At 45.3% G+C, this 18,813-nt stretch overlaps 1 protein-coding gene across 2 annotated transcripts in view; it reads right to left on the minus strand.

The window, feature by feature from the left end:
- Nucleotides 1-7,339: 7,339 nt before the first annotated feature.
- LOC139371423 (serine hydroxymethyltransferase 2 (mitochondrial)) overlaps nt 7,340-18,813 on the minus strand; it is a 31,158-nt gene continuing 19,684 nt past the window's right edge. For both annotated transcript variants that reach the window (XM_071111823.1, XM_071111824.1), the window contains exons 4-12: nt 15,673-15,873; nt 14,725-14,806; nt 13,291-13,413; nt 11,963-12,102; nt 11,238-11,400; nt 10,966-11,065; nt 10,697-10,852; nt 9,527-9,634; nt 7,340-9,106 (exon numbers count right to left, since the gene is read on the minus strand). In XM_071111823.1, the coding sequence (XP_070967924.1) occupies nt 8,979-9,106; nt 9,527-9,634; nt 10,697-10,852; nt 10,966-11,065; nt 11,238-11,400; nt 11,963-12,102; nt 13,291-13,413; nt 14,725-14,806; nt 15,673-15,873 (1,201 nt within the window). In that variant the 3' untranslated portion in view covers nt 7,340-8,978. The remainder of the gene's footprint in view (nt 9,107-9,526; nt 9,635-10,696; nt 10,853-10,965; nt 11,066-11,237; nt 11,401-11,962; nt 12,103-13,290; nt 13,414-14,724; nt 14,807-15,672; nt 15,874-18,813) is intronic.

An 18,813-nucleotide genomic window follows, 5' to 3' on the forward strand; every position in this document is an offset into this window, starting at 1 on the left:
CTAGTTAAATATACCAGACGACTGTTCTATTTCTCCTCCACCATCTAGTTAAATATACCAGACGGCTGTTCTATTTCTCCTCCTCCACCACCATCTAGTTAAATATACCAGACGGCTGTTCTATTTCTCCTCCACCATCTAGTTAAATATACCAGACGGCTGTTCTATGTCTCCTCCACCACCATCTAGTTAAATATACCAGACGGCTGTTCTATTTCTCCTCCTCCACCATCTAGTTAAATATACCAGACGGCTGTTCTATGTCTACTCCGCCATCTAGTTAAATATACCAGACGACTGTTCTATTTCTCCTCCACCACCATCTAGTTAAATATACCAGACGACTGTTCTATTTCTCCTCCACCATCTAGTTAAATATACCAGACGGCTGTTCCTATTTCTCCTCCACCATCTAGTTAAATATACCAGACGGCTGTTCTATTTCTCCTCCACCATCTAGTTAACTATACCAGACGACTGTTCTATTTCTCCTCCACCATCTAGTTAAATATACCAGACGGCTGTTCTATTTCTCCTCCACCATCTAGTTAAATATACCAGACGACTGTTCTATTTCTCCTCCACCATCTAGTTAACTATACCAGACGACTGTTCTATTTCTCCTCCACCATCTAGTTAAATATACCAGACGGCTGTTCTATTTCTCCTCCACCATCTAGTTAAATATACCAGACGGCTGTTCTATTTCTCCTCCACCATCTAGTTAAATATACCAGACGGCTGTTCTATTTCTCCTCCACCATCTAGTCAAATATACCAGACGGCTGTTCTATTTCTCCTCCACCATCTAGTTAAATATACCAGACGACTGTTCTATTTCTCCTCCTCCACCATCTAGTTAAATATACCAGACGGCTGTTCTATTTCTCCTCCACCATCTAGTTAAATATACCAGACGACTGTTCTATTTCTCCTCCTCCACCATCTAGTTAAATATACCAGACGGCTGTTCTATTTCTCCTCCACCATCTAGTTAAATATACCAGACGACTGTTCTATTTCTCCTCCTCCACCATCTAGTTAAATATACCAGACGGCTGTTCCTATTTCTCCTCCACCATCTAGTCAAATATACCAGACGGCTGTTCCTATTTCTCCTCCACCATCTAGTTAAATATACCAGACAGCTGTTCTATTTCTCCTCCACCATCTAGTTAAATATACCAGACGGCTGTTCTATTTCTCCTCCACCATCTAGTTAAATATACCAGACGGCTGTTCTATTTCTCCTCCACCATCTAGTTAAATATACCAGACAGCTGTTCTATTTCTCCTCCTCCACCATCTAGTTAAATATACCAGACGGCTGCTCTATTTCTCCTCCACCATCTAGTTAAATATACCAGACGGCTGTTCCTATTTCTCCTCCACCATCTAGTTAAATATACCAGACGGCTGTTCTATTTCTCCTCCACCATCTAGTTAAATATACCAGACGGCTGTTCTATTTCTCCTCCACCATCTAGTTAAATATACCAGACGGCTGTTCTATTTCTCCTCCACCATCTAGTTAAATATACCAGACGGCTGTTCTATTTCTCCTCCACCACCACCATCTAGTTAAATATACCAGACGGCTGTTCTATTTCTCCTCCACTATCTAGTTAAATATACCAGACGGCTGTTCTATTTCTCCTCCACTATCTAGTTAAATATACCAGACGGCTGTTCCTATTTCTCCTCCACCATCTAGTTAAATATACCAGACGGCTGTTCCTATTTCTCCTCCACCATCTAGTTAAATATACCAGACGGCTGTTCTATTTCTCCTCCACCATCTAGTTAAATATACCAGACGGCTGTTCTATTTCTCCTCCACCATCTAGTTAAATATACCAGACGGCTGTTCTATTTCTCCTCCTCCACCATCTAGTTAAATATACCAGACGGCTGTTCTATTTCTCCTCCTCCACCATCTAGTTAAATATACCAGACGGCTGTTCTATTTCTCCTCCACCACCATCTAGTTAAATATACCAGACGGCTGTTCTATTTCTCCTCCTCCACCATCTAGTTAAATATACCAGACGACTGTTCTATGTCTCCTCCACCATCTAGTTAAATATACCAGACGGCTGTTCTATTTCTCCTCCTCCACCACCTAGTTAAATATACCAGACGGCTGTTCTATGTCTCCTCCACCATCTAGTTAAATATACCAGACGGCTGTTCTATTTCTCCTCCTCCACCATCTAGTTAAATATACCAGACGACTGTTCTATTTCTCCTCCTCCACCACCATCTAGTTAAATATACCAGACGGCTGTTCTATTTCTCCTCCACCATCTAGTTAAATATACCAGACGGCTGTTCTATTTCTCCTCCTCCACCATCTAGTTAAATATACCAGACGGCTGTTCTATTGCTCCTCCACCATCTAGTTAACTATACCAGACGGCTGTTCTATTTCTCCTCCACCATCTAGTTAACTATACCAGACGGCTGTTCTATTTCTCCTCCACCATCTAGTTAAATATACCAGACGGCTGTTCTATTGCTCCTCCACCATCTAGTTAACTATACCAGACGGCTGTTCTATTTCTCCTCCACCATCTAGTTAAATATACCAGACGGCTGTTCTATTTCTCCTCCACCACCACCATCTAGTTAAATATACCAGACGGCTGTTCTATTTCTCCTCCACTATCTAGTTAAATATACCAGACGGCTGTTCTATTTCTCCTCCTCCACCATCTAGTTAAATATACCAGACGGCTGTTCTATTTCTCCTCCACCATCTAGTCAAATATACCAGACGGCTGTTCTATTGCTCCTCCACCATCTAGTTAACTATACCAGACGGCTGTTCTATTTCTCCCCCCTCCACCATCTAGTTAAATATACCAGACGGCTGTTCTATTTCTCCTCCTCCACCATCTAGTTAAATATACCAGACGACTGTTCTATTTCTCCCCCCTCCACCATCTAGTTAAATATACCAGACGGCTGTTCTATTTCTCCCCCCTCCACCATCTAGTTAAATATACCAGACGGCTGTCCTATTTCTCCTCCACCATCTAGTTAAATATACCAGACGGCTGTCCTATTTCTCCTCCACCATCTAGTTAAATATACCAGACTGTTCTATTTCTCCCCCCTCCTCCATCTAGTTAAATATACCAGACGGCTGTTCTATTTCTCCCCCCTCCACCATCTAGTTAAATATACCAGACGGCTGTTCTATTTCTCCCCCCTCCACCATCTAGTTAAATATACCAGACGGCTGTTCTATTTCTCCCCCCTCCACCATCTAGTTAAATATACCAGACGGCTGTTCTATTTCTCCTCCTCCACCATCTAGTTAAATATACCAGACGGCTGTCCTATTTCTCCTCCACCATCTAGTTAAATATACCAGACGGCTGTTCTATTTCTCCCCCCTCCACCATCTAGTTAAATATACCAGACGGCTGTTCTATTTCTCCCCCCTCCACCATCTAGTTAAATTGAGTGCATCCCTGCTTTTGTAAATAATGCAACAAATACGCGCAATAATAGGTCAATCTACGCCCCAAACTCACTGTAATCGTTTCTATGGCAAGTCATTCAGTCCTCATGATAGAATATAATACAGTCCATTCCGGCTCCTCAGACTACATAAACACAAAAGGCCCAGCAGAGAAGACCAGGCTCAGTAGAGAATACATGGCAGGGGGTCCTGGATAAAATACTGCCCACTTTATAGTGTGGTGTACTGCTGTAGCCTCTCCTGTGTGGGGCACGGTGTGTGTGAGACAGCGATAATGACCTGGTGTGAAGTCTCAGACTGTCTGATGACCTGTCAGAGTGTTGCACAACCCAGATCTAATTGTGAAAACCAACGTTTAGGGAACAGGCCTGAATAGCATGTTCAGGGATATGTTGATCTTTCCTCGGTTCCCATTGGCTAACGTGATTGAGGCAACCCGTCACATTTGGACACACTTTTTTATTTTTTTAAATTTGCACAAGTCTCCTCTCGGTTGACCTTTTTCCAAACGTGTGAGATCAACAACAGTCCCGAACGCCATCCTTTCCTGCCCTGAGCAGCCAGAGAGAGCAGGATGGAAATATGGGATAGGTCTATTTTTAGATAAAGATTCATTTTTAAAATGAGAGAGACAAGTAGGTAATAGGTACCAAAACAGTGTTGCAGGTTAGTACAAAGTGAGGGAGAGCAGAGGCGAGAAGAGGCCAAGGAAAGGAGGGAGGGGAAGGAAGGAGGAGAGAAGACGCCAGGAAAAGGAATGGGAGACAGGATAGGACAGGAAGAGAGAGGATATGCCCAGGGCAGGTGTATATACACGTATCTAGCAGAGATACGTCTCCTTTTCATAACACATTATATAATTTATACTATCAAGCAGATGCTTTCACCTCCCTACTACTCAGGTGGTGGCAGTTAGTTTGTGGGCATTACTACCAGACTACACACCAAACCCAGAATTGTCCCTGGTAAGGCCATAATTTTGCAGTTATGACTAAGGCCCAGTTTCTCCTGGTACTGTAGCCTACTGCTCTGAATGGATACTGGACTCCACTGCGGTCACAATGTGGTTGAATTATTCTGTTTAAACATGCATATACGAGATAGTTCTCCTGCTTACTGCTCCCTAAATGTTCCACAAGCATGTTGGAGTCACTGGATGGATGGCAATAGAGCAATGAGAAAAACAGGAGGAAGATTTCTGCTGCCACGGCACTTCTACTGTTATACAGTATCCCTTCACATCGCAGGCAGGGTGGCGGGTGGGAGGGGTGTTTCGTGAGACGAGGTGAAAACGGTTTGCAGGAGCCGTTGGTTGCCACCAGAGGTTGGGTGTGAAAATCTGTTTACCGAGATTGTGTGTGTGAGGATGTGGATCTCACACACACACACACACACCTCTGCCAGTTGTGTGAGAGGAGCTGAAGTACAGCAAGCATGTCTCAGCTGGGGCTGTAAAAGCCTGCGAATTGATGAGCTGAATATTTCCTTACTCTCCCCAGTGTGTGATCCACACACCCACTCTAGCGGTGACAGACAGCTATAACGCAAGCAACAAACACACCACTTTGGTGTTTTTGAGATAATTACTGCAGAGTTGTGTTTACATAAGACTTCTAAAACGCCATTCAATCGGGGCGAGCGATTCACAGGCGGGCAGGCGGTTGTCGTCGCTCCATCCTCGACTTTCACTTACGGTTAACGCCGTCTCATTTTGCACAATGTTTAATTATGACGACGCTGCTCTAATAAATACACGAATCCAATTCAATTGGCAACACTGTCATTTATCCCCCCTCATTAAACAACACTGTCATTTATCCCCCCTCATTTATCCCCCCTCATTAAACACCAGGGATTTATTGTCAAGTCAGCAGACAGAGGAACAGTGATGAGAGGGGCTGTGTCAGTAATGACAATAGCAGCAGAGAGGGGCTGTGTCAGTAATGACAATAGCAGAGAGAGGAGGGGCTGTATCAGTAATGACAATAGCAGAGAGAGGAGGGGCTGTGTCAGTAATGACAATAGCAGCAGAGAGGAGAGGCTGTGTCAGTAATGACAATAGCAGCAGAGAGGAGAGGCTGTGTCAGTAATGACAATAGCAGAGAGAGGAGGGGCTGTGTCAGTAATGACAATAGCAGAGAGAGGAGGGGCTGTGTCAGTAATGACAATAGCAGAGAGAGGAGGGGCTGTGTCAGTAATGACAATAGCAGAGAGAGGAGGGGCTGTGTCAGTAATGACAATAGCAGAGAGAGGAGGGGCTGTGTCAGTAATGACAATAGCAGAGAGAGGAGGGGCTGTGTCAGTAATGACAATAGCAGCAGAGAGAGCTGAAGGGACTGAGGGTTTACATGTGCTGCTGTTCTACACAAGCTGCTACAGAGTGAGACAGTACCACTTAGTAAGCTGTTACAGAGAGAGACATACAGTACCACTTAGTAAGCTGTTACAGAGAGACAGACAGTACCACTTCGTAAGCTGTTACAGAGAGAGACAGACAGTACCACTTAGTAAGCTGTTAGAGAGAGACAGACAGTACCACTTAGTAAGCTGTTACAGAGAGAGACAGACAGTACCACTTAGTAAGCTGCTACAGAGAGACAGACAGTACCACTTAGTAAGCTGTTACAGAGAGACACAGTACCACTTAGTAAGCTGCTACAGTGAGACAGACAGTACCACTTAGTAAGCTGCTACAGAGAGACAGACAGTACCACTTAGTAAGCTGTTACAGAGAGACAGACAGTACCACTTAGTAAGCTGTTACAGAGAGACAGACAGTACCACTTAGTAAGCTGTTACAGAGAGACAGACAGTACCACTCAGTAAGCTGTTACAGAGAGACAGACAGTACCACTTAGTAAGCTGTTACAGCGAGACAGACAGTACCACTTAGTAAGCTGTTACAGAGAGACAGTACCACTTAGTAAGGCTTCAGTGGGTTCACTCCATAGGTGTTAAAGTAGACTGCGACCATCATACTAGACAACGTGTACATTCTGGAAAGGGTTTGAACATGAGAGCTGCACACCACACCCACATGTTTAGTTATCCAGAAAAGACAAATGACAGGTTACAGGTCAGATATTAATCTCTGCATATATTTATTAGTATTAAGCTTTTAAATCTAAAGTGTCTTGACAAATTTTGTACATTTTTTTTATTTTAACTGTGCAGACATGAAACATGACTTCTGGGAGCATATCAGCATGCTGGAAAGCTAATCAGAACAGGCTTTAAGGTAGCGCCATTAAACAGCAGGTGTATCGCATAGCTCTGAACACTACAGGTACCAGAGTCAGGTAATGAGGTCTATCTTATTTAGGTATGTCTGTATGCCCGTACTCATAAAGGGTCTCGGAGTAGGAGTGCTGATCTTAGATCAGATTAGCCTTTTAGATTACAATGAGTAAGATTCCATGGACAGTGTGGACCTGATCCTAGATCAGCATTTATACTCGGGAAACGGTTGATACATGTACACACAGCCCCTGATAGTAACTGTTCACTGTGCAGTCAGTCTCTTCTCTTCGTTATCAATACTGATGTGATACCCCACCTTGTTTGGATCAGAGTGGTTCTGTAGAGACCATCCACTCTACGCCTCAAAATGGAGGAATTCTCACTGGCTCACTGATGCAGTGATAAACACACCCTCCATTTTGTGAAGTAATTTGGGAAAAATCAAGCCAACAACAAAAAGAAAACTGTGAAATAAACATAACTCAAGCCATTCCCTCACACTGTGTTCTCTACATAGGAGGGGTCCTCAGCTAAATCAACATGATCACCCTCTCCCCAAAAGCAGCAATATAAGCATTAAAAACCTTGATACATTTTTTTTTACCAGTGTTGGAAAATAAAGAATTCTTTAATTCTGTAAAGTTAAAATACATACAAAATCCTTTCTTCTTTGTCAACACTTAGAAAGCCAGAACTGGCATGAAATGACTATTATATTGTCATTTTGGACCGTTATCAGTCTAACAATATATGCAGCAGGTTGTTGGATCATACACTACCGAGCTGGTCTGGTTACGCATCCACCATCGTTGCTAGAACCATGCTGAAAAGGACCATGGGAAAAGCCTTCAGAGCCAGCACCGTTTGGTTGGGGTTGGTGTGATCGCGTGAAAAGGGTACGTATGAAGTGAAGGTCTGGTCTGAGATCAGATCTGATATCTGTAGGATAGTGAAGGTCTGGTCTGAGATCAGATCTGATATCTGTAGGATAGTGAAGGTCTGGTCTGATATCTGTAGGATAGTGAAGGTCTGGTCTGAGATCAGATCTGATATCTGTAGGATAGTGAAGGTCTGGTCTGATATCTGTAGGATAGTGAAGGTCTGGTCTGATATCTGTAGGATAGTGAAGGTCTGGTCTGATATCTGTAGGATAGTGAAAGTCTGGTCTGAGATCAGATCTGATATCTGTAGGATAGTGAAGGTCTGGTCTGAGATCTGGTTTGATATCTGTAGGATAGTGAAGGTCTGGTCTGAGATCTGGTCTGATATCTGTAGGATAGTGAAGGTCTGGTCTGAGATCTGTAGGATAGTGAAGGTCTGGTCTGAGATCTGGTTTGATATCTGTATTAAGGTATAACAGGGGAACGGTCTTGTTATGGAGTACACCAGTCAACCCCCTGACCTCTGGCTTGGGACCCCTTGACTTCTGATGAGACTTGGGTTCAAGTTAAAAATAGATTTTACATATACCTTTATCTGAGCTCGATTGAGCTTGCCTGACATCATGGAACGATAGGTTCACTTCATTTTTGTGATGATTCAATCTGGCACTCTAGGCCAAGCTAGAACAAACAGAACAAATAACGGAACGATTTCGAATAGGATTTGAGGCCCAGGGTTACTTCAGATGAGTTTGAATGGAGTTGGTTACACACACACACACACACACATTTACAACAGTATAGGGTAGTACGACAGACCTGTATTAATCAAATCTCCATCATGAACATATAGTCATCAAGTTGATCAATTAAGACAATGTGTTAATTTATAGTTTAAGACTCTGTGCTTCTAATAAAATGTACCTTTGTGGTGACAGTAAGTTTAGATGACATTTCTCTCAGGGTCTGACGTTGAGCTCTTTCTCCTACACTGCAACCTTAAAACATGCAGAAAATAAACACTTAGAAAACAAGGATGTTTTTGTTTGTGTAAACATACAAAGGGGGTTAGAAGCTACAGAATTACCCTCACGTTAGGTCAGAGGTCAACAGATGACATCAAACCATCTGTTTGGATAAGTCTGCGAGGTTACGCCTGGTCTGACTCCAATCACTGACCACCACCAAGTTCCCAAAGTCCATAATAGCCTACCACTTCACCTCCAAATACATTTCTGCTTCCTTCTAAGTAGTACGCTAGTGTTGGATATTGGAATGGAAATACTCGACTGACTCTCCCTGCTCTCTCTCGCTCTCTCTCTCTCTGTGTGTGTGTGGAGGGCCTAGTGATCCTCGAAGCCGAGGGCCTAGTGATCCTCGAAGCCGGGCATGGGGAAGGGCCGTGCGAAGGCCTCCACTCGTTTCTTCAGCTCTGCCATGCGAGAGACCGTCTCTGGATCCTCCAACAAGAAGTTCTTAAAGTCTGCAAGTTTCCCTGGAGAGAAGAAGACAGTAGAGCACATGTTTTCAGCTTTTGTGTCACTTCCTGTATTTTCACACCAATGGCTTGCGTTTTCTCGACCGAGTCACTCTGTTAGACATCTCCATCTCTTTGGGTTAGCTAATGAACTGGCACTTCTTCCAGTTCGCTACAGGAGATGGAGGAACTGTGACAAGAAAAATACCCCGACTTTAGATTTAAAACAAAGTTTCGAGCATCACGGCCACCATCAGAATGTACAAACACATGGACTTCGCCCCAAATGGCACCAGGGCGAGTAAGGCTCCGGTCAAAAAGTAGTGCGTAATGAAGGTAATAGCTTGGCATTTGGGACGCAGAAAAAGGCAAGACAGAGAGGAGACTGATTAGGTGAACTGATGAAGTACACACAGCTGGTGAGGAAGAGCAACTCACCAGTCTTCTTCTTGACGTCCAGGGCGATCTTAAAGCCTTCGTCCATGAACTCCACCACCTGGACAAAGTCTGTCTCCTTGAACTGTCTGGAGGTCAGTGCCGGGGCACCTGGGAGTCAGGAATGGGAGGAGAGTGTCAGTGATAACCAGGGACACAGAACGCTCAGGTGTTATATGCATGGTAATTCAAGGTTAATGTAGGATAGATTTGATTATTATAATACAATGTGGCGTTCCACAGGGATTGATTCTTGCATCTCTTTTTTTTACCTCCTGACAAACATCAAAACAGCATCTGGTTATTTTAGTAGTGATGAATAAATAAACTAAACTAAATGAATAGCTCAAAACATTAAAATATTTTTTCTGGTCAATGTATACAAAAACAGAATATACATACAATGTAGCCATTGTATTCTGAATGGTAACCCAGGGGTCCCATACTGTGGTAATCCAGGGGTTCCATACTGTGGTAACCCAGGGGTCCCATACTGTGGTAACCCAGGGGTTCCATACTGTGGTAACCCAGGGGTTCCATACTGTGGTAACCCAGGGGTCCCATACTGTGGTAACCCAGGGGTCCCATACTGTGGTAACCCAGGGGTCCCATACTGTGGTAACCCAGGGGTCCCATACTGTGGTAACCCAGGGGTTCCATACTGTGGTAACCCAGGGGTTCCATACTGTGGTAACCCAGGGGTCCCATACTGTGGTAACCCAGGGGTCCCATACTGTGGTAACCCAGGGGTCCCATACTGTGGTAACCCAGGGGTCCCATACTGTGGTAACCCAGGGGTTCCATACTATGGTAACCCAGGGGTTCCATACTATGGTAACCCAGGGGTTCCATACGTGATAACAACAGGGTTCCATACGTGGTAACAACAGGGTTCCATACGTGGTAACAACAGGGTTCCATACGTGGTAACAACAGGGTTCCATACGTGATAACAACAGGGTTCCATTCGTGGTAACAACAGGGTTCCATACGTGATAACAACAGGGTTCCATACGTGATAACAACAGGGTTCCATACGTGATAACAACAGGGTTCCATACGTGATAACAACAGGGTTCCATACGTGATAACAACAGGGTTCCGGCCTATACATCACATACTCACTCAGGTATTATATTCTGGGCCAAGTGGTCCAGACAGTGTGATACCCACCTAGCCGGAGGCCCCCAGGAGCCAGGGCACTCTTGTCCCCGGGACAGGTGTTCTTGTTGGCTGTGATGGACACCAGCTCCAAAACTCTCTCAGCTCTGGCTCCATCGATGCCCTTAGGCCTCAGGTCCACCAGCACCAGATGGTTCTCCGTCCCCCCTGAGGAGGAAACAAAGACATTTTATGAAGCATACCATTTCTTTGTTTAAGTGAGTGCTCTCCACTGTTTTGACGAGATGGCTCCTGAGAGAAAACACATAGTAAAGTAGTACCTGACACCAGCGTGTATCCTTTGCTCAGTAGGGCCTCAGCCATGGCCTTGGAGTTACGCATCACCTGGCCAATGTACTCTCTGAACATCGGCGTCTGGGCCTAGACAACAAACAAAAACAAGAGGGAAAAGTGTGAGTCAGTTCCCTCTTTAGGAGTGAAGAATAGAGAGAGAGACAGAGACAGACAGAGACAGACAGAGACAGACAGAGACAGACAGAGACAGACAGAGAGAGACAGAGACAGACAGAGACAGACACAGAAGACGAGGTACCTGTTTGAGTGCGACAGCCACCCCAGCGATGGCGTGGTTGTGGGGTCCCCCCTGAAGAGAGGGGAACACAGCGAAGTTGACCCGGTCCTCCAGGTCATATTGGATCTCCTTCCCCTTCTTGTCCACAGAACGCACGCCCTTACGGTAGAAGATCAGACCAGCCCTGGAGGGGAGAGAGCCAGACAGGTCAGTCTGGAGTTTAGGTTAACCCATTTGCAACTCAACACCTTCATGGACAAACAGACTGTTGCTAAATAAGTGCACACTTCGGGATAAGTGTGGACAATTGGGATGTAGACCCTTTCGTTTTGTTCACAAACATGTTGCTGGTCTACTTTAATCCATTAGGTAAACTACATGTACAATAACGTTCAGATTAGCTTCTAACAAAATGTCCTCTCCACTAATCCCACCCTCACAAGCCTGTACCTGGCACCTCGAGGGACTGGTGTGTTGTGGAGGTGACCATGTCAGCCTACACAGCCGCGTTACATACCTGGCTCTCCAGAGGGACTGGTGTGTTGTGTTGGTGACATGGTCTCCTCCACACAGCCACGTTACATACCCGGCTCCTCGAGGGACTGGTGTGTTGTGGAGGTGACATGGTCTCCTCCACACAGCCACATTACATACCTGGCTCTCCGGAGGGACTGGTGTGTTGTGGAGGTGACCATGTCAGCATACTTGAATGGCGAGGGGACAGCCTACACAGCTACGTTACATACCTGGCTCCCCGGAGGGACTTGTGTGTTGTAGAGGTGACCATGTCAGCATACTTGAATGGCGAGGGGACAGCCTTCGCAGCCACCAGACCACTGATGTGGGCCATGTCAGCCAGCAGGTAGGCTTTCACCTCCGTACACAACTGGATGGGGAAAACAGAACGATTTAAAGTATGTGACATTTTTGAAAATTGATAATGCCTTAAAATGCCAGGAAGTCTCTAATTTTTGGCTTCTCATCTAGTATAATTCACTACACACTATTGAAGAAGAGAATTGTATTTTCACACGTGTGTGTGTGACAACAGCTGATAATCAGAATAGGGTCAGGCTATACTAAAACGAACAAATGTGGTGAACAAGTGAGACTGTGCATTATAGTATGCCATGTCAGTCTGGATAAGTAGTATGTTGATATTTGTTGCTCACTGCATATTTTTCTTACTAATAACAGAGCATAGTACTATGTACTATATGTACACCGTACGTAGTTTTATTATGTAGGAGGCAAGACAGGTTTCGGACACTGGCCCCTGCCCCCTAGTAGGGGCCGTTCTGGATTTGGGCTTTTTATTCCCAGCACCACAAACAAGGAAACGCTGAATCTGAGTTTTGATAAGGCTAACACATTTTTCATGATTAAAGAGTGACTCTAAGCTACAGAACACTATCTTTACTGATGCGTTGCCTCTTCCTGTCAACTCTTCCTGATAAAGCACCAAAAAGTCAGCTTTGTGCGCTGCCCTATGGGACTCCCAATCACGGCCGGTTGTGATAATGCCTGGAATCGAACCAGGGTCTGTAGTGACGCACGGAGCTGCAGTACCTTAGACCGCTGCGCCACTCGGGAGGCCCCCTGATTATATCAGATATAGAATCAGGTCAGTGGCAGCCATCTTGGAGAGTTAGATCACGTCCCAAATTGCACCCCATTCCCTACATAGTGCAGCACTTTAGACCAGGGCCCATAGAGATTGGTCAAAAGAAGTGCACTATATAGGGAATAGGGTGCCATTTGAGTAACATCCTTAAAAAGCAGAATGTAGCTACTGTACTGTAGCCTTAAGAAAAATAGAAGTGCCTTCAGACACAGTGGAGATACTGCAGCAGGAAGAGAAGCAGAGGGAGACAGAGGTAGGTAGTCACAGAGAGAGAAAAAGGTAGGTAGTCACAGACAGAGAGAGATAGAGGTAGGTAGTCAGAGAGGTTGGTAGTCACAGACAGAGAGAGATAGAGGTAGGTAGTCACAGACAGAGAGAGAGAGAGAGGTAGGTAGTCACAGAGAGGGGGATAGAGGTAGGTAGTCACAGAGAGGGAGAAAGAGTCTGTACCTTCTTGATGCGAGCGTAGTCAATGAGGCGAGCGTAGGCGCTGGTGCCTGCAATGATCAACTTGGGCCGGAAGAGACGGGCAGTCATCTCCAGCTGGTCATAGTCAATGAGCCCTGTGGCAGGCTGGAGAGAGAAAGTGAGAGAGAGAGGGAGAGAAAGACATTCACCTGTTAAGAGGAGACTGATGCATCACATCAACAACAGTGAGAGATATGAATAAGACAGGAAGTCCTATACAGGATATGTTTCTCCATATGTGTCCATTCAAATTTTTTTTTTTCTTTCTATCCCTCAACCCCAAAGCTTTACAACGAAGTGTCGGTCAGCTAGATATCTTATAACTAACAAGTTAACATGTGTAAAAAGGTGCTATAAGCTCTGCAGTTGAGCATTTGGTTCGCTAATTTAGTAGCTAGTTAGCCATCTTGCTACGTGGTTAGCTTCTTCCAAAATCAAGCTTAGTTTGGTAACAGCAGAGATTCCCCTCCTGGATCAACAGCCTTGCTGGCTAATATTTGTTTTGTGCGTGCAACAAACTGTAGCATTTTTTTAGTTACTCGTATAGTTCAGGTCAGAAACCGTACAGAATGTTCACAATGCGCTCGTTAGCATTCAGTTAGCATTCTGTATGGTATTTTACATGTACTTGTCAGCATTGCTAATGTTCAGACTACAGAGTATCAGTGATGTTTGAAAACAGCGCTCCGTGTGTTCAGTGCCGGTATTACTGAATAACCCTGTATGGCATAAGGTTGATATGAAGCCATGACAATCGGGATACCGCCCAAGCCTTCACACCATAGCATTGATCACATGACCACAACACACACAGATAGAGAAACACACACACACAGGCAGTCAATTTAGGAACTACATTTACAACTCAATAATGGAAAACACACACACGACTACTACAGGACTATACTGATCACCTGAACCCTACACAGGCAAACAGAGATCAGGAAAATGACAGAAATTGATAAACCAATAAGGACTCAAGGAGATACTAGAACCAATGACATCGCTGGCCAATATCGACCAGTAACAGAGACCACCAATCATATATAGTAGGATAGATAAGATGATTTATTGTAACTTGTCTATTGTATTCTAATCCATTCCATTTCATTCAATTCCCATTGCATCAGTGACGAGTAGCAGTTATAGTAGTATTAGCTACTGCCACTACAGATGAGGAGAGTGTTCTCCACTAGGAGACAAGTGAGGGTTGCAAGTTGTCTCGATCAGAGGGACACTGGACCGGGTTCAACTGTTACATTAAAGCTCCAAACTGGTCTTTCGACGCCTCCTTCTCAAACCGTATTGGAGGAGAAAAATCGAAAGTCCCTCCCCTCAGACCTTCTCCTCCAACGGGTTTTGAGAAGGAGACGAGGAGAGAGGGACCGGGAAGGAGTGGAGTGTGGCTCTGCTTACATTGAGCTTGTAGGGCATGGACTCAAAATAGATGGAGGTAGCAGATATCCTCTTGGTGTCAGACATGTAACCATGGGTCAGACTGCAGAAGGACAACAACAACAACAACATTTGTGTTATTCAATATACATTTAGGACATTTAGCAGACTCTTATCTACAGCGATTTAGACAGCCTGCTTGGTATGATTACTGTATAGCACCATTATTGTAAGTTACTTACAATAAACATAATATATTTAAAAATATGGTGCCCACTATGACAGTAAAGAAAAGGTAGAGTGAACGAGGAAAGTAGAGAGCTGGTAGTCCGTGACTTGGTGAGGGAAAGAAATCAGGAGAGGCCGACCACGAGAGGCAGAGGTAGAGAGGAGGCAGAGACTGACCACGAGAGGCAGAGGTAGAGAGGAGGCAGAGAGAGGCAGAGGTAGAGAGGAGGCAGAGAGAGGCAGAGAACTGAGTAGACAGAGACTGACCACGAGAGGCAGAGGTAGAGAGGAGGTAGAGAGAGGCAGAGGTAGAGAGGAGGCAGAGACTGACCACGAGAGGCAGAGGTAGAGAGGAGGCAGAGAGAGGCAGAGAACTGAGTAGACAGAGACTGACCACGAGAGGCAGAGGTAGAGAGGAGGCAGAGAGAGGCAGAGGTAGAGAGGAGGCAGAGAGAGGCAGAGAACTGAGTAGACAGAGACTGACCACGAGAGGCAGAGGGGAGGTAGAGAGAGGCAGAGGTAGAGAGGAGGCAGAGACTGACCACGAGAGGCAGAGGTAGAGAGGAGGCAGAGAGAGGCAGAGAACTGAGTAGACAGAGACTGACCACGAGAGGCAGAGGTAGAGAGGAGGCAGAGAGAGGCAGAGAACTGAGTAGACAGAGACTGACCACGAGAGGCAGAGGTAGAGAGGAGACAGAGGCAGAGAACTGAATAGACAGACTGAGGCAGACTGCTACATACTGTCCACCGTCAGGCAGGTCCAGGCCCATGATGCGGTCGTGAGGGTTGAGGACGGCGGTGTAGGCAGCGAAGTTGGCGGGAGAGCCAGAATAGGGCTGGACGTTCACCCCCCACAGGGCAGGGTCCAGGTCAAAGGCCTCCAGGGCTCTCTTCTGGCACAACAACTCTATCTGGTCTACCACCTCAGCTCCACCGTAGTACCTAGAGGAGAGGGTTAACACCATCTACTAAACCACCATAGTACCTAGAGGAGAGGATTAACACCATCTACTAAACCACCATAGTACCTAGAGGAGAGGATTAACACCATCTACTAAACCACCATAGTACCTAGAGGAGAGGAGAGGGTTAACACCATCTACTAAACCACCATAGTACCTAGAGGAGAGGAGAGGGTTAACACCATCTACTAAACCACCATAGTACCTAGAGGAGAGGAGAGGGTTAACACCATCTACTAAACCACCATAGTACCTAGAGGAGAGGAGAGGGTTAACACCATCTACTAAACCACCATAGTACCTAGAGGAGAGGGTTAACACCATCTACTAAACCACCATAGTACCTAGAGGAGAGGAGAGGGTTAACACCATCTACTAAACCACCATAGTACCTAGAGGAGAGGAGAGGGTTAACACCATCTACTAAACCACCATAGTACCTAGAGGAGAGGAGAGGATTAACACCATCTACTAAACCACCATAGTACCTAGAGGAGAGGGTTAACACCATCTACTAAACCACCATAGTACCTAGAGGAGAGGAGAGGGTTAACACCATCTACTAAACCACCATAGTACCTAGAGGAGAGGATTAACACCATCTACTAAACCACCATAGTACCTAGAGGAGAGGAGAGGGTTAACACCATCTACTAAACCACCATAGTACCTAGAGGAGAGGAGAGGGTTAACACCATCTACTAAACCACCATAGTACCTAGAGGAGAGGAGAGGATTAACACCATCTACTAAACCACCATAGTACCTAGAGGAGAGGGTTAACACCATCTACTAAACCACCATAGTACCTAGAGGAGAGGGTTAACACCATCTACTAAACCACCATAGTACCTAGAGGAGAGGGTTAACACCATCTACTAAACCACCATAGTACCTAGAGGAGAGGAGAGGATTAACACCATCTACTAAACCACCATAGTACCTAGAGGAGAGGAGAGGGTTAACACCATCTACTAAACCACCATAGTACCTAGAGGAGAGGAGAGGGTTAACACCATCTACTAAACCACCATAGTACCTAGAGGAGAGGAGAGGGTTAACACCATCTACTAAACCACCATAGTACCTAGAGGAGAGGAGAGGGTTAACACCATCTACTAAACCACCGTAGTACCTAGAGGAGAGGAGAGGGTTAACACCATCTACTAAACCACCATAGTACCTAGAGGAGAGGAGAAGGTTAACACCATCTACTAAACCACCATAGTACCTAGAGGAGAGGGTTAACACCATCTACTAAACCACCATAGTACCTAATTCTGATTAAAACAGTTCTGGGGAATTGGGTGAAAAGGAGAAGGTGCCTAGGTACAGTATGTTGGAGGGGAAATGGGAACAGGGCAACAGATGGACAGGATACAGTCCTTTTCAATCTGATCATTGCAGTCATTTCAATAAGTAAAGTAGAAACAGTGGGGAGCCAAAGGAACAGCAATACAAAGCAGAGAACGTCTTAGTGTTCCAGTAGCCACACTAGCAATGCATTGGGCTTGCATTCTCAGTGGTGTGCTAACCTAGTATGGGCAATGCATTGGGCATGCATTCTCAGTGGTGTGCTAACCTAGTATGGTCAATGCATTGGGCATGCATTCTCAGTGGTGTGCTAACCTAGTATGGGCAATGCATTGGGCATGCATTCTCAGTGGTGTGCTAACCTAGTATGGTCAATGCATTGGGCTTGCATTCTCAGTGGTGTGCTAACCTAGTATGGTCAATGCATTGGGCTTACATTCTCAGTGGTGTGCTAACCTAGTATGGTCAATGCATTGGGCATGCATTCTCAGTGGTGTGCTAACCTAGTATGGTCATTGCATTGGGCTTGCATTCTCAGTGGTGTGCTAACCTAGTATGGTCAATGCATTGGGCTTGCATTCTCAGTGGTGTGCTAACCTAGTATGGTCAATGCATTGGGCATGCATTCTCAGTGGTGTGCTAACCTAGTATGGTCAATGCATTGGGCTTGCATTCTCAGTGGTGTGCTAACCTAGTATGGTCAATGCATTGGGCATGCATTCTCAGTGGTGTGCTAACCTAGTATGGTCAATGCATTGGGCTTGCATTCTCAGTGGTGTGCTAACCTAGTATGGTCAATGCATTGGGCTTGCATTCTCAGTGGTGTGCTAACCTAGTATGGTCAATGCATTGGGCTTGCATTCTCAGTGGTGTGCTAACCTAGTATGGTCAATGCATTGGGCTTGCATTCTCAGTGGTGTGCTAACCTAGTATGGTCAATGCATTGGGCTTGCATTCTCAGTGGTGTGCTAACCTAGTATGGTCAATGCATTGGGCTTGCATTCTCAGTGGTGTGCTAACCTAGTATGGTCAATGCATTGGGCTTGCATTCTCAGTGGTGTGCTAACCTAGTATGGTCAATGCATTGGGCATGCATTCTCAGTGGTGTGCTAACCTAGTATGGTCAATGCATTGGGCTTGCATTCTCAGTGGTGTGCTAACCTAGTATGGTCAATGCATTGGGCATGCATTCTCAGTGGTGTGCTAACCTAGTATGGTCAATGCATTGGGCTTGCATTCTCAGTGGTGTGCTAACCTAGTATGGTCAATGCATTGGGCTTGCATTCTCAGTGGTGTGCTAACCTAGTATGGTCAATGCATTGGGCTTGCATTCTCAGTGGTGTGCTAACCTAGTATGGTCAATGCATTGGGCTTACATTCTCAGTGGTGTGCTAACCTAGTATGGTCAATGCATTGGGCTTGCATTCTCAGTGGTGTGCTAACCTAGTATGGTCAATGCATTGGGCTTGCATTCTCAGTGGTGTGCTAACCTAGTATGGTCAATGCATTGGGCTTGCATTCTCAGTGGTGTGCTAACCTAGTATGGTCAATGCATTGGGCTTGCATTCTCAGTGGTGTGCTAACCTAGTATGGTCAATGCATTGGG

This window comes from Oncorhynchus clarkii, chromosome 17 (assembly GCF_045791955.1).
Source record: "Oncorhynchus clarkii lewisi isolate Uvic-CL-2024 chromosome 17, UVic_Ocla_1.0, whole genome shotgun sequence".
In the NCBI taxonomy this organism is placed as follows: domain Eukaryota; kingdom Metazoa; phylum Chordata; class Actinopteri; order Salmoniformes; family Salmonidae; genus Oncorhynchus; species Oncorhynchus clarkii.